Raw genomic sequence first — 15,790 nt, 5'->3', positions numbered from 1 at the left:
TCAAGAATGCACTTTAGAAATTGAATAAGGAAACAAAGTAGGAGGAAGCAGACCTCCACTCTACAAAAATTCTAATTCAGAGTAAATTATCCACATCTCCCCCAAAATTTAATGAGTTCTTCCCAAGCAACCTCCAGAGCTGAAAAATGAAGACAGCGCTGAAGAACCATAAACTTGCAGTTCCTCTAATGACCACCAGAGTCTGGCTCCAACAGTGAGTCAATCCCCATAGACTCCCATGTTAAAATGTCCAACTTTACAGCAGAAATAACATGAATAAACATGTTGACAGCCTGGTACAAAAACAGTTTTGGTCTCTGTTGTGATAACAAACATCACTTAATGTGTATGTTAATGCTATTCTCTGTTACTGTCACTATGCCCCCTCACCAGCAGGTGTCTCTATGTGTCTGTGTAGAGCAGAAGAGAAGTAGGCTACAGACAGATAAGGAAGAAGTAGTTGTGCAACAGGTAGAGAGGATACAAATAGTATGAGCCATGTGTGCTATCAGTGTTAGGGGTTGCTAAATAAACTCCTGTGCTCACTTACCAATGTAACAGTCTCTATAGCTAATTTCCTCCTTCATGACAACTGTTTATATAACTCACCTGTTTACATTTTACAAAGGAATTAAGTTCTGCATAATTGTGGGCGAGGTATCTTTGAGTGACAGGTGTTATCTGGGAGTTAGGGGTGGACTTGGGCACTGCTAGGATGGTGACGGTGGGAGCAGCCACTCTGAGCTTCAAAACTGCTCTTCAGAAATGTGTGGGTGATGTCACAGAGGCTACGTCCATCTTTATTTACAGTGTATGGTTCTGCCCTGGGCCATTCCCCATCCCTTGATGCAAATCAGACAAAACCTTCATGACGAAGTGACAAAGTGAGGGGGAATAAAATCTAATCTAAATGAGGGCAGCAACTCTTTGTCTCCTCCCCTTGTCAACCACTGTGTAAGTAGAAATTACAATGCATTGTGTAACTTATACAGCTTACAACTTGAAAAGGCTGAGCCTGGAACCTTGTACTGACAAAACTGACTTCATCATCTAATAGTATCCCTTCATCCCCATTTGACTGCATTACATGTACATGATAAACTATGGCAGCATCATTACCTTGTTGGTATAATATTGAAATGGTACAATACCTGACAGCGTTCTTTAGTTGAAAATGATGCATTGATACACTGTCTCTAACTTAATTTATTATACTAAAATGATAAAATGATGAAAAATAATAAGTAATTTTAGTCACTCATTATGGAAGGCATGGAAGCGTGGGCTCAACAGCAAGAGAAGATTACTGAGGGTTTGTTTTCACTCTGCAGGTACACAAGGCCCACAACACAACAAATGACACAGAGCCTTAAAATCTTATTTTTCAAAATTTTATTTTCATAGGCAAAGTGAATTTTTTTCCTGCATCATTAACAACATGTTTCCTAAAAGGAGCTGAAATTTAAATGTAACCAAATCAAAATCAATACAACCTTATTAATCATTCAAGTGAAATAAATGTGTGAGCTATTTATTCTATTGTAGCCTACTACAGAAGCTAATGCACATTATGGTTAGTGGATGTGAATAATTGTTTTTCTAAATTCAATTACTCAGAAAGAAAGTTACCTTTTTGGATGGCATAATAACAAGTGGATGAAAATAACAAGTGGATTTAAAAAACAAAGCCTCAGGCCTCTGTGCCAAGAGCAGTCCTGTAATCTGCAGACACTGAAGTCCAATCAAACAACAAAATAAAAAAGTAGTAGTGGTGTTAGACTCTGTAGACTGACTCAGTCCTTCACAACAACATTGATGAAGCTCTTGATGTTCCTCAGTTTGTCGCTATCAAAGTTCACCAACAGCACGCCGGAGCCAGTGCTGCTGGGAGTGAACTTAACACTGGCTCTGGCTTCCTGTTTGGGGCCCACAGCTTCAATCCTACAAGAATCATATGCAGCAGTTAGTGTAATCTTTAAAACTAATCACAGATGAGGTTTCTGTTTTATACTGATCTCAATTCTTATGCACACAGCTATGCTCTCGCTGCAGGGAAATATTCATGTGACTTTGGGTGCGTTTTACTTTTTGCAGGCTTTGGCTTGAAGCTTCATCACAATCAGTCACAGTTTAAAACCATCTTGTACATCAAACTGTAAATTAACTGTGATGGGAATTGGGTGACACAAGTAAAACTATAAAATAGAAAAAAGAAATAAAGCATAGAAATAAGCATGACAGCATAAACCTGCTTATAACACATACTTGGCTGTTATGGGCTTGCCGTCGGTGAGGCCAACCCCCTCAACGGTGAAGCTGCAGTCCTGCAGCGGCTCTGGTAAAGGGTTCAACAAGGTCATCTCTGCCGTCACAGGCTGGTTCACTGTGGCTTCTTTCATCAGCTGCAGAGAGGAGTTCAGGTTAACAGGTTTCATCATGTTAGAGCTGGTATAATATTAAAAATGACTGAAATTATGTCATAGTAAATTATATAATGCAAACATTTTAAATATTTAACATTGTTGTTGATGAGGTCTATATATGCCTGAGTGGGCTATCAACAATGGTTACAACAACAGGTTACCTGACTTAAAGTATAATATATCATTCCATAAAAGAAATGACAAGTTCTACTGTATGTGAGATGGTGAGCCCACTGATCTGGTTTAAACAAAGAGAAAAATGATTTGATTTTCAAATGATTCTTTTGGAAGAAAGAAATAGGCAGATTTATAGCTCCATATAGATTCTGACAACATATTTAAATAAGGCACTCAAAAAATGGTTACAAAAGCTTATTTTACTTTTACCACAAACACTATATCAAAATGACCAGTGCATTTCAGTCATATGTTCTTAAGGGGAAGTGAAAGAACATACAGTATAATGGACAAGATTAAAGTTACACTCAAAGAACTGGTGGAAGCAATCTGTTTATCATGTTATGATGTGTGGGCACAACAGACAACAGATCTCCATTGTTTACAGTCACAGCTAAATAAGAATGACTTAACAAAAAGGCTGAAGAAAATACAAACAACAAAAAGGGACAAAAATAAAAATAAAAAACATAAATCTGATGCTTCAGTCAGCTCTGACAGAGTTGGGGCTTTAAGTATAAGAGGTTTAAAGTGATTCCCACTCCTAATATGACTGCAAATCAGAAAAAGCTCAAATAGTGTTTGGGCCACTGGATTGACTACATTCAGAGATCTTACAGCATACTGACTGCTTAAACATCCATCCAGCAAATATCAACACAGACTCTGTATTTTAGCTGATAAACCATGAATGCTTTTGTGCAATTACATTACTGTGCAGCTTTTTCATAATGCAAATTTGCAAAAGCTAACTGATCCAGCTGGGATTAAGAAACAGAGGGACACTAAAGATAAACACAGATCAACAGACGGGGCCTAATAATTATGTGCCTGCAATGCAATAACATTGAAGGCATATACTAGAAAAATTCCTGGAGAAATTTTAAATGTGCCGGCTGCTTGGTGCATGTACTTCACTCCTCACATTTCAATCTGCTCAAAGAACATTACTTTCAGTTTCATTCATGTCATAGAGACTTATTCTGACACTGACCTCAGTCACTTGAGGTGTCCCTCAGAAAGCCTTTTGAAGCTGTCACGACTGGCCAAGATAACCTCACACTGATGGTTTCAAACCCAAATTTGTCCCCACAACCACAAGACATACACACATGTATAAACACATGCACATGCCCTAACAGTTGATCTGCAATAAAGCAGTATCACTATATCATACACATGCACATACAAGCACACACACACACACGCTGGTTTGCCTTATACATGCTCTAATACTTGAGAGTAAAGGAGTAAGAGTTAATAAGTCAATTAGCCTATAAGAATCAGCTTTGTCCACTTCTGCGCAGATACTGCGTTAGTAGCACCTGCTGAGACCTGAGACTTGCTGTTTGCTATCAGCTTCTGAATTTGTACTGTAGCTCAAAGTAAATTCAATGTATGCTGCTGTATTTACTGTTGTACTGTCCAGTCTGAACTGTAATCTCTCTCTGTGAACACTAACTTGATAACAGCTTTCTGCCTGTGTGTGTGTGTGTGTGGGGCTGTGTTTGTAAACATCACAGAGATCAAAGAGCCTCCTAACAAGCCATATAGCCATAGCTGTGTCTAGCTGGAAGACACAGAGCTGAGTGACATTTTGGCTCAGTGAGTCTCTCAAACAACTGCTATTTTTGAAAAGAACTGTAACTCCTATCAGAACTATGAGCAGACCTTGATCTTGGTCACAGATTGTGTGGCTTTGGTGTTTCTGGAGCCAAAAATGTGGAAACAGGAGCGAGTTACAAAAAAAGAGTCATTTCTCCTTTTCTCTAGAAAAACAGCTCCTGAATTTGTATTGCAGTCAAAGGGAGAGGTGGCGAGTACCCCCATCACTTTGAGGCTCACTATTCAAATTCAGTAAATCTTTGTGCTTAGGTAGACACTTTCTACGATACAGCACAGATTTGTCTACTATTGAGGAAGCTGTGATGTGTGAAGACTGAAATATGTGGCCATGAGGATGAGTTACACAGAATTTTTCAGAGGAATTCTGGAGCTTCTCCCACTCTAGCAATGTCATCCACTCTAGCTCTGAACATTCTGTGCAATACACGCCCTTATAAAGTCTGAATCGGTCTAAAAATGACACAAAACATAAACTTTGATTTTGTGTAAACCGCAACAGTTGTCAAAATACAGATTTAACCAAAAATAGTCTGAAGTCTTGGGACCTTAACGTTTCAACCATTTCTCTATGTTGAAGTATGACACACCAGTATAGCTCCGAGATGCATTTAACCACCGTATAAGGACCAGAAAACTTTGCCTGGAAGGGTCACAATGGACACAGAGCCAAAACACCAGTACTAAACTCATGCAACTCAGCCCGGCGATCATACTGCTTTTTCATTTAAGCCTGTGAGGTAGCCAACATTTGTTTTGCCAACTCACCTGTCTAAACCCATTAACATAGTCAATAAGGTTGGTTGGTGGATCTGACTCCTTCCAACCATCCTTATACACACACAGGGGACCCCGGAGAGTGTGGCCAAACACTAAATCATTCGGGCTAAAGCCCGTACTTTCCTGCACTACCTCCCGTGCAGCTAAAAGCAACCACGGCAGCCCATCTTCCCAGTCCCCATCTAGCATTGTACAATATGCACGCAACAGTGACTTGAGTATTTGGTGAAAATGGCGGGCAACATTTGCCCAAACATGGCTGCCAGCTAAACCATTACCCAGGATGACATCAGTGCCCTCCACTGGTAACACCGGTCTAACACTCTTAAACACCTCACCCTTCACCATTCACAATCTAGGTTCATTTTATGCACTGGGACAGGCAACACAGTCAACCCCATTCCCCTCATAAGGATTTTATCCCCAGTATCAGTCTTCTCTAAAATGGCAAAATGGATTCCAAAACATAGGAATTGACAGCACCTGTATCTCTCAAAATCTTTATGGGCACTTTAATGTGACTACCAATCTGTGTCACAAACCCTTCCCTGACAAAAGGCAAATAGGACTCATCAATGCCAGATTCTACATGCCCATCCTGACACAGTCCACAGAGAGCTCTGGATGTGTTCCCGAGACAACTGCTCTGTCCGCACAACACACAAAAATAAACTAAAAAACAAACCAACGGGCCCAAATGAACCATGTTGCTACACCTATCAAGGGAACTCCACAAGTGAGGACACTAGTGGCCCACACAATCACTGGTGATAGTTCCCACCTGCATGCCTGGACTGAACTCCCCAGACTGAAACAACTAAACAGCCAAATCAACTTCCTATCCAAAATGCATCTCCCAAACACAAGTTGTGCCGAATGTACCCATCACTATACATCTCAGCCAAAACCTGTGCACCTTCAAACAAAACCCTAATAAATCAAAACTCCAAACCACAGGCTGGACGAACCCTCACTAAAATAAACAGACAATAAATCTAGGAGGACAATTTAAACTAATAGTGGCATGTGTAATCTGTAAGATCAGCAGTGTGAGTGAGTGCATGAGTAAAGAAATGTCTGAATGCAATGTTGTATGGTGCAGCAACAGAAACAAGACAAACCAAATGCCAACCAAACCAAACATGTGCCTCAAGGAGGAGAGAGAACCAGAACTGAGTTCCAACATGGTTTTAAAAGCACTGGCACACAGGGCCCAGGTGTGCCAGGTCTGCTGATGAGCCCAGGTACTGACAACCCTTTACCACACCCACCTCTAGTACCTTTAAAAGAAACAACCACAAACAGGAAGCAACATGTACACAGGTGGAGAGGATTGTCACAATGCTTAGGCTCCAAAGTGACTAACTGAAATTAATTGGTTGATTTCGTTGCTGTTCTCACCTCGGAACTGATATATCTTGTAACCTAAAGATGTTCTTTCATTTTATAGTTTAATCATATATTATTATTATCACCCTATAACATGTTTTACCCCTCTCTCCCCATTTTCAAATGTAAAGCAATAACATGTTTACTCACAAACATTTTAACTGACTTACTTTGTTCTTTCACTGAGAACATTTTTACACTGTGATTTACCTTTACTGATGTCTTTTCACTAATAGTAGTGACACCGTTCACATGCTGACGTGCTGACGTCAGTGTGGTGTCTCATCTCCAGTCAGTTTCTGTTATTGGTCAAGTTTATTGCTTCTCTGTCTGAACACAGCTAATGTTGCAGTTTTCTTCATCACAGTGTCTAACTACCTGCTGTACATTTAAACTTACACTAGTTCTACTCCAGCACTCAGAGCTCTCTGCTCCTTTTAGTGACTTTCACAGTTGTTTACATGCTGTTCAGATCTGCTAGTTACTTTAGCTTAGCAGTTAGCACTAGCTTCTCTCTCTCTCCCTCTCTCTCGCCCGCTCAGTGTGGTGCTGTTGTAACTTCACTGTAGAGGATTGTGATGTTTACTACATCTTCAGCGATGTCTGCTGTCTTTAGGCACAGCTCCAATCGCTAACCGGAGCTAACTGCGGACTCTACCTGCCATCCTTGAAAATTATCTTCAAAAAAAGTCAGACAAACTATTTAAATCCCACAATTTCCAACCTTCATTGAAAGTTTTTTTTTATCAAAAATGTAGATATTTTTGTCCTGTATCACCTAGTTTTGGTCTCATTCTGATATCTTTTACAGTTTTTGACTGTAATACAAATTCCACCTTTTTGGCTCTAGAAACACCAAAGCCACATAATCTGTACACAAAGGTCTTTTGCTGCTCATGGTTCTGATAGGAGTTACCGTTCTTTTAAAAAATAGCAGTAACAACAACAACAACCCACACACACACACACACACACACACACACAAAGGAAGCTGTTTACAAGTTAGTGTTCATAGAGAGAGATTACAGTTCAGACTGACACTAGTAACGCAGTATCCAGGGAGAAATGGACGATTCACTGATTCTTATTGGCACCATGTGGATATTAACTGTATAAGTGTCTCAACCTGGTAACAGAAGCTTTTTGGAGGCTGTATGGTAGACAGCTCTACTGCCACACACAACAATACACACACACACAATGACAGACACACACAAACACCATCTTACTTTTTTGATATTCACCTTCAAAATAAGAGTCTGAACCAGATTGAGAAAGAACTTACTGGAGGTTCTGTTGGGCAGCTCTACCACTACACACAAATTGCTCATGAATAAGTTTCTTAATTTCTTCCTTCTGCCCATCCATCTATCCATCCATCCATCCATCCATCCATCCATCCATCCATCTATCCATTCTTACCTTGATCTTTATCTCTGGCTCATCTAACACAATAATCTTCTCAGCCTTATGGTAGTCAGTGGTCTGCTTGTTGATGGTGATGGCTGACAGCTGGATCAGTCTGTCTGAGTTGATGACTGATCCATAATTATCATACTTCAGTCTGAGGGACACGCGCCTTTCTGAAAAAACACACATATTTTATACACATTAAATAGGTTATTACAACAATCTCAATGTGATTTTATTATGAGAATAGGTTTCTGACAGTCTGTGAACCATGTTTGAACCAACAAGGTATTTATCCTGATATTTGTGTGGTACATCTGAATGAGTTTGAATTTCTAACTTAATATTTTTCAGGCATAGATGGCCTTGTTTCATTGTGGTATCTTAAAGACTTACTAACAATGGGGCCATAATTTCTGTGAGTTCATTAAATTCACTGTTGAGAAAAAAGAGTGTTTGCATTAAGATCTCAGCCAACCTTCTCCAGCGGGCACCGTCACTTTGTCTGAAGTAAATCCACAGCTCTCTCCTAGTTTCCCGTTGTAGCTGACAGCTTTGGCAAAGAACATTAAGTTGCAGGTTCTTGCCTCCAGGAGGTTGTTAGTGAGGACAGCGTACACCTCAAAGTCTGAGCCCACGATCATGTTGTCAGAAAGCTTGATCTTTAATGAGAATTATGAGGTGATTAATTCAATTAATGGAATATACAAATATAAAATGCATAAGAATGCATTTTTACATAGTTTACACTTTCATACCAATTAGCAGGTTAATATCTTGTAAAAACAATGTTTCCTAAATGTAAAACAGACTATTCTTATCTTATCTTGATCTTAGCAACAGTAGTAGATTCAGTTTTATCAAAACTATACGTAATCAAAACTCATCAGAAAATCCTCATGACAGTGGTTATGATCAAATGAAACAAAACTGATGAAAGCATATCAACAATGAAAGATGAATCAGTTTTCTATCTAACCTCCCACCACCCACATATTTGACCAAAGTGGACACTTCAGGATACTTTTATCTTTGAAGGACACGTGTACAGTTCGTATTAGGTTGCGTGTCAGTGCTGTGCTGTATGTCTGTATGTCTGTCACACCCATGTTGATTACTTTCAGCTTGTGAATGTCGTTCTTCTTTCTTGTATCACAAGTTTTTATTTCTTTTATTTTCTTTTTTTTTTAGCCAGTGAAACTACCATTTCGGTGTAGATGATGTGGCCTCTTTGGAACTCTCCTGTTGTCTCCCGCCCCAGTACATCTATGTATAAACTGTAATGAAAAAAAAACAAACCTTGAGATGGAATCCCGGCACTTCTCCTTGCTGCTGTAGCTTGTTGTGGTGCTTGGCCTTCTCATACACCTTCCTTTCCTCCTTGGAGCCTGAAAACCATCAAGTTCCATATTTACTGAATCTCCTGAACAGTGTCAAACACAAAGCCCCTTCAATACTATGATCATTTTGAATGGCCAGACATGGGTCTTATGTGATTACATTTTTTTTATTTTTGTGTTACCTGAGGTCATCTGTTTGCATGAACAGTATGTCATGTGTGTCTGTGCACATGTAACTCTGCAGTACCTTCTGGATACTTGTACTGGTGTGTGATGTCTTCTCTGTTATCTGAGCCCACAGCTTTGGTGCTGATGAAGCATCCAACCGACTTAGTTGAGCCACCGAACTTGACAAACTTTCCATTTGACAGGCTGACCAGGTCCACAACATCTGCATTAACCTGTGTCCACGCATGACATGAAATTCCATGAGTTAGCACTACATACAGATCTTTATACACATACATACTGTACATCATATCTCAGAACACAAAATGAATCATTCTCTGCTTGGTGGGTTAGCTGGGATCAGGTCTTGGCTCTAACCCTGACTATAAAACTATTGTAATCTATAGAAGTCATAGCTAAAAACAATTATGTTTATATTTGTGTCTGTTTTTCATGAAAATGTTTCAATAAAAATCACCTCAGCAAAAATGAAGGGAGTGTCGTACTTCAGGGTCAGCTCTCCTTCCTTGATGGACCTCAGTGAGGCTGGTCCGCAACAGTACACACCTAAAAAGCAGTAAATGCAGTAAGGGTTCAGACATGCAGCACTCATATTCAGGGCATACAAATCATTGAAGTCATGAAAAATAAATAAAATAAGCTACAAATGCTGAATATTTTTGATGATCCGAGTTTTGCCAGTTCCAGAGAGAAGTCCCAACTGCTGTTTTGCTGTCAGTATCACAATACAGACAAGACAATACAAACATCTAAAGGTAAAAGTTACATAATCACATTTATAAACACTTCTACAAAGTCATATTACTTTGATATGTGTGACACGCAACAGAGCCTCACAGAGGCCACATGATGTCTCCAGAAGAGACATGTGAATATACTAAACAAGCTGTCACAAGTTTGCCACAAACCATACGCTAAACCTGTGACTACTGAAATGGTGAAATGGCATGCAACCATTATGGTGCATCATTGTAGCAGGTTTTATATAGTTATAGTTAGATTTATCTTTCATCACCATCACTTTTCTCCTGTGGGGTCGGGTCACTGGTTTGCCACCCATCATACTCAGATCCCAAGTCTGGACGAGTCATCCAGCTATCCACCCAAACATGGAAATTCCTGGGGAAGCATGTAAAATAAAATAATGTGGCCATTTTGCTGTGAAATAATGTAAAAAAAATAATCAAAGTTTCATTCTATCACAAAGGAATAATGGAAGATAACAAGAGAGAGCGAGAAAGTAAACATGATGTATTGGAAGAGACATGTGCAGCAGCATGATCTCCACCACAGACTCACCAAATCATATCATCACCAGAAATTCTCTCACCATCTTCATTATACAGGTTTTCTATCACCAGGTTAGCGTTAGTGTCGTGAGCTGATGTAAAGTTAGTAACCACTCGACACGGGATGCCCAGGCTTCGGGACACTGAAAGAGGGAGAAGAGCAACACTTCATCACACAACTTTACTAAAACTAGTGTTGAGGATCATCTTCAGATGGTGTAGTGGATCTTCTCAGTCACTTCAACACTTTAACTTTTAACTACTTTCAAGACAAATGTATAACACTTAAGGAAATACTCACAACAACAGCAGGCAGCAGCAGACAGAGTCAAGAGCAATCCTTGTAATTTTATAGTAAAACAGAGTCTGGGTTCATGAACACAGATACTGGATTAGAGTGAAACTCGCTTCACCTTATATACCCTGTTGATTACCCCCTCCTGGCAAGGTTGAAACTTAGATGTCATTAATCGCTGTCCATATCAAAGCAGTATTCACCATGGGGATTTCATGGAGCCATTGCCTATCACCTCGAGGAGCCTTTGATGTTCATATTTTTTACATTAACGGTTTATTGGTTTGGTAAAACTCTCCAAAAATAAAACCATGTATATTCATTTACTTTACTTAACCAAAATGTGTCAAGAGTGATACATACATTTGTATATATATTGAATCAAACATAGAAACACAGCTTTTTCCAAGTCTATGCTGGTGGGACTGTGGCTCTCTACCTCTGGATACATAGAAGGTTCTTCTGTAGTTCATGCAACAAGATACATTAAACGTGCTTGAGACAAAAATGGTAATCAAAGATGAACAGTAATGACATCAAATAAAGTGTAGACATAGATGGAGACAAAGCCATGAGATTAGATTCTAAAATTAGGGATGTGATAAAAAGACGACCAACCTGTGCAGGCGACAGCAGCAAAGACCCAACACTGGCCATAGCTGACGGGGCCACTTTTTGCCCACTTACGCAGAATGTCCCCACTGCCGATCCACAGTCCTGGATGAACCCCACCTTCAAACTTTATCCACGCTCCAATCAGCACCCCACTGTCATCGCAACTGTTGATCTGTGGGCACAGACAGAGGGGAGACATGAGAGAACAGGCATAAAGACATGAGAGGAGTGCTATAAGAGAACAAGAGTCACAGAGGTGAATGCAAAAAAATGAGTGGGAATCAAGGCTGAACATTTTCTCATATTTCATTGCTAAATCATTTTTAAAATCATTTTAAATCTATATGTACAAGGTTTGCTTTCATAAACAAGTGTCCAGAGTTCTTTCTCTGTAGAATGCTCCTCCACATTTCTTACATTTTAGGCAGCAACACTGGGACAAGCAAAGCTTGTAAAGTCAGACCTGAGTTTCACCAGCCTCACAAACATCTATGATATTATTTGCCTCATGACCTCTCTATAGCAGGGTTTCCTTCAGACATCCATCAGCATACAAGATACAAGACAGAGGTCTGACTGTGACATGTTTAGCAAACGTTACATATTGTGCTTTAAAGCATATGGATTAGTTCTGATAAATCAAAGCATAGGATACTCCAGACATTAGATGTGAGTTTTGAATCACTTCATATCATTCAGGACCTGTCACAGATATCATCACTGTCTTTGGACATGCCCAGTACTGACTGATTGTGTAGTGATAGATACTGAATGATGACACCCAGTAGAAATAGCTTTGGATTTCTCATTTAGCTATTTTGACTTGCAGCTGGAGTACATACTGACAGACTTTATTTGTTTGCTCTTTGCAACTTGCTTGGAATCAAACGCCCTTTCTTTGCTGCTGCTTTGTATCACACACGTTGCTGGGGGAGAAGAGACAGTTTCAAAAGAAGGAGAGAGGTTTCCCTGCAAGGCCTAGTATTCACTGCCTGTGAAGAAAGGAAAGTAGCAGAGAGAGTTTTCTGGTGCACCATAGTAATCTCTGTCTGCACAGCTAAAATAATGACTATTCACAGGCTGGCTACAGTTCTCACTAAAGCCCGGGCACCTACCATAGCACTCAGCACCCTGGACACATAGACAGGATTTCTCCTGGCAGAGCAGTCCTTGTCAGCATCAGATAAAAATTTGGGGTTTTTATCCAGGATCTTCAGACAGATATCCAGTATTCCCTGTTCGAACTGCAGAAGAAAAGAGATAGATGATACTGAGCATCATAAAATGTTTTTGTCACATTATATTTTTATATGGTTAATGACAGTGTTATTAACTGCATAAACTTCATGGAACTCTTTGAAAAATGTAACTTTAAAATAGCAAGCCATGTTTATTGCTCTTTTCAGTCATAGTGAGGAAGCACTTTTCTGTGTACATCTGACTGAACTTTATTGAACAGAAGGTAATGTTGAAGACTGTGTGAACCTGTCCAAAGTTCCAGGGAGTCCCTTTGATGCGTTTATACGTCCCCCTGTAGATCTGCCCATGTTGCGCCAAAACATACTCCTGCCTCTTCGCCTCACTGTGCATGTAAACAGCATCTCCTGTGAGAGATGACAGCACACTGTAATCGACCAGTGTTAACACGTTTTACTGCTGGTGTTTGAAATTCAATAAATCGATTTTATTTCTAAGTTTAGTGATCAAACTGACTTAAACACAAGGATCATTAAAGAGAAAGGAAGTACAAGCTGCAGGAGGAGTACAGCAAAACATACAACCCATATCAATGCTTCATGTACTCACCAGGGCACCAAGCATTAAAAAGCAGGGTGAACTGTCCTAGACTGGTCTTCTGCCCTTCCTGGTCCAGAGTCAGAGAATAAACTCCTATGGGGCTGTTAGGGGAGGAACTGATGGACACAGACACTGTGTTTCTAGGGGAATTACTAATAGCAGATGCACTCCACTCAGTGTCCACTGTGTGGTCACGTAGACTGAAGGAAAACTTAGTGCCTGATTGTTTCCTGGGTAACGGACCTGGGGAGACATAAAGAGTAAATCTAAATCCAGATAAGAGACAAACACAGCTGCTTCTTTCATATAAACATGCTCACACACTCCTTCAAAACATTTCTGTCTTGCACACAAGTAAATCTAAACACTGGGAGAGAAGATGCATACCAGTTTCAACAATGAGTGTGAAGCTTGTTCCACCCAGTTTGAACTCTTTGCTGTCAGGGTTCAGATGTAAAATGATGATGAAGGGTTGTCCCCTCCTGACAATCAAACGCTCCTCTCTATACAGCTCTGTGTGGTGGCTGCTGTTGTTACTCTTGATATTCAGATCACAGCGCTTGATGTCCAAGACTGTGAGTAGAGAGAAACTGCTTGTCACTTCAGTTAAAAAAAATCTTATCTGTAACAGTGTGAACAGACTGAAACCACAAAAACATTTGACTTAATAACTTGTTGACTTTGACCAGCCTGTCAAACTTTCTTCACTAATGATAAATCACAGAAATCAACAAGACATTCCTCAACACAGATACAGTGTTATTCTATGTTCTTGATCTGAGATATCTGATGTCATGCACCTTTCCCACTCATCACATTTTATATTTGACCTTCAATCTGATACTTATTCAAAGTAGACTGACTCTGTGAAATAACACAGAAAATTTTTTCAGTTGTATATTATACACTCCTCTAATAACTTGCAAACATGTGCTACAGTATGAGAAATAAATAGTTACCACGACTCATGTCTGCAGTGAAGTTCTTGTCTCTTGACTTGGAAAGTGACACTTCAGCTGCAGCCTGTGTTCACTGGTTAATGACCATGCAGCGTAAGGGCATCAGAGGGATATTTGTAGCATCTGAAACCTGATCGGGACTCCCTCTTCTGTCTAGTCACCACATCAGTACTTCTGTTTTTAGTAAGGAGGAGCAAATAGACTTGCAACACTCTACACTTTATTATTCAATTAGACCTTAAGGCTACTGAATGTTTTCTGCTAAATAAGCAAAACGAATGTGATCATGTGTTACCAAAATTGGTCCTAAGTCAGCAACAGCACAGTAACATCTTTGTAAAATTAGTTTTGTGTCAAATAGTTTAAAAATGTAACAACTAAAATACCTAACAACTAATGCTTTACTGCAATATTTTTTCAGTAAATGTAAAAATGAAACCACCAACAAAAGCTTTTTTATAAGTTATTAATACCATAAATTACTGTATGATTCAACATAAACAAAATGTTATCATTCAAAATTAATGAAAAACTGATAAATTACATTTTATGATGCAAAACAGGAACACATTCTACTGGTAAAATCTTTTTCTTTGCAAGGCAGAAAAGTACTTCATACATTTTCTCTCAAGTCAGCATAATGAGTTTTTCACTTTCACTTTTTTAGGTTACTGGAGGATGTTGTGAAAAGGTCATGATACTGTAACCTCAGTTTTCTGTCACTTGGTTTGCAGATCAATAGAACAGAACAGTTTAGTATAGACTGAGCAAAAGGGGAATTCTACATTTTTCTACATTTCATAAATTCTTTACTGCAAAATGTAATTTAGTAAAAATCCTAGCCAGAAGAACACCACTGAAACATAAAATAAAGAAGTCAAAAAAGAAGATTTCTATTTTGTGTTTGTGCCAAAATAAAATCTGCACAGTAACAATGAAAAGTTTTGAAACAAGTGTGTACAGCTGTCCTGAGGAATTACTCTGTCTGTGGAATAAGGAAGTGAAACAGTGGTGCAACATCCTCATGTTACTGCACTCTGTCTCGTCTCCTCCACAGGGTAGCACAGAGTTCAGAGCAAGACACCATACAATTTCTTAAAAAAAAAAACTGAATAAGAATAAAAAAAGAAATAAAACTTCACTCACCCCACATTTGAATAATGAAATAATTTACACATGAATGAAAGAAAAAGCAGAAAAGATGTCAGTAATAAATAAAGTTACAGAAAACAGAAAAAACACGGGTCTGCCATGTCATAGGAAGTCAGTGGTTTTAAAGAAAATAAATAAAAGTCGACATCACAGCCTCAAAGTTATCAAGATCCTGTCATCATTTGTATACTGTACATTTCACATGGACAATAACAATAATGACAGTTTTCATCAATAACTTGTTAAACATAAAAATACATTAAAAAGCATTTAATATAATCAGAAAAATACTTTTTTGTAATTGTCATGTTCATGTAGGTTCAGGTGGAACATTGATAAGTATGGAACCATT

The 15,790-nt window shown here is 39.1% G+C and overlaps 1 protein-coding gene across 2 annotated transcripts; it reads right to left on the bottom strand.

Annotated features, from left to right (window-relative positions):
• Positions 1-1,427: 1,427 nt before the first annotated feature.
• LOC111219095 (protein-glutamine gamma-glutamyltransferase 2-like) lies at positions 1,428-14,393 on the bottom strand. Of its 2 annotated transcripts, XM_022741685.1 has the most exons (15): positions 14,287-14,393; positions 13,715-13,900; positions 13,337-13,570; positions 13,016-13,134; positions 12,646-12,774; positions 11,534-11,702; positions 10,631-10,763; positions 10,347-10,450; positions 9,789-9,877; positions 9,390-9,543; positions 9,102-9,190; positions 8,281-8,464; positions 7,815-7,975; positions 2,266-2,402; positions 1,428-1,941 (listed from the first exon to the last, which is right to left on the bottom strand). In XM_022741685.1, exons 1-15 carry the CDS (start codon positions 14,294-14,296, stop codon positions 1,794-1,796), a joined length of 2,046 nt encoding a protein of 681 aa, XP_022597406.1. In that variant the 5' UTR covers positions 14,297-14,393; the 3' UTR covers positions 1,428-1,793. The 2 variants fall into 2 exon arrangements, with proteins under 2 accessions (XP_022597406.1, XP_022597407.1); XM_022741686.1 differs by lacking the exons at positions 10,347-10,450; positions 10,631-10,763.
• Positions 14,394-15,790: the final 1,397 nt, after the last annotated feature.

Source organism: Seriola dumerili, unplaced genomic scaffold (assembly GCF_002260705.1).
Source record: "Seriola dumerili isolate Sdu_G_001 unplaced genomic scaffold, Sdu_1.0 BDQW01000056.1, whole genome shotgun sequence".
NCBI classification, from domain to species: Eukaryota; Metazoa; Chordata; class Actinopteri; order Carangiformes; family Carangidae; genus Seriola; species Seriola dumerili.
Note: the sequence above shows the minus strand (reverse complement) of the source record. Positions and strands in the feature narration are given on the sequence as shown.

Bases quoted from the DNA above. Each gene is read 5' to 3' on its own strand.
- LOC111219095 (XM_022741685.1), bottom strand. The intron at 10,764-11,533 runs GTTGGTCGTCTT...TCCCTCTTTCAG, and splicing joins TGCTGCTGTCGCCTGCACAG to TGTCCCGAAGCCTGGGCATC. The intron at 9,878-10,346 runs GTGATGAAAGAT...ACTGCTTTTTAG, and splicing joins CCCACAGGAGAAAAGTGATG to GTGTGTACTGTTGCGGACCA.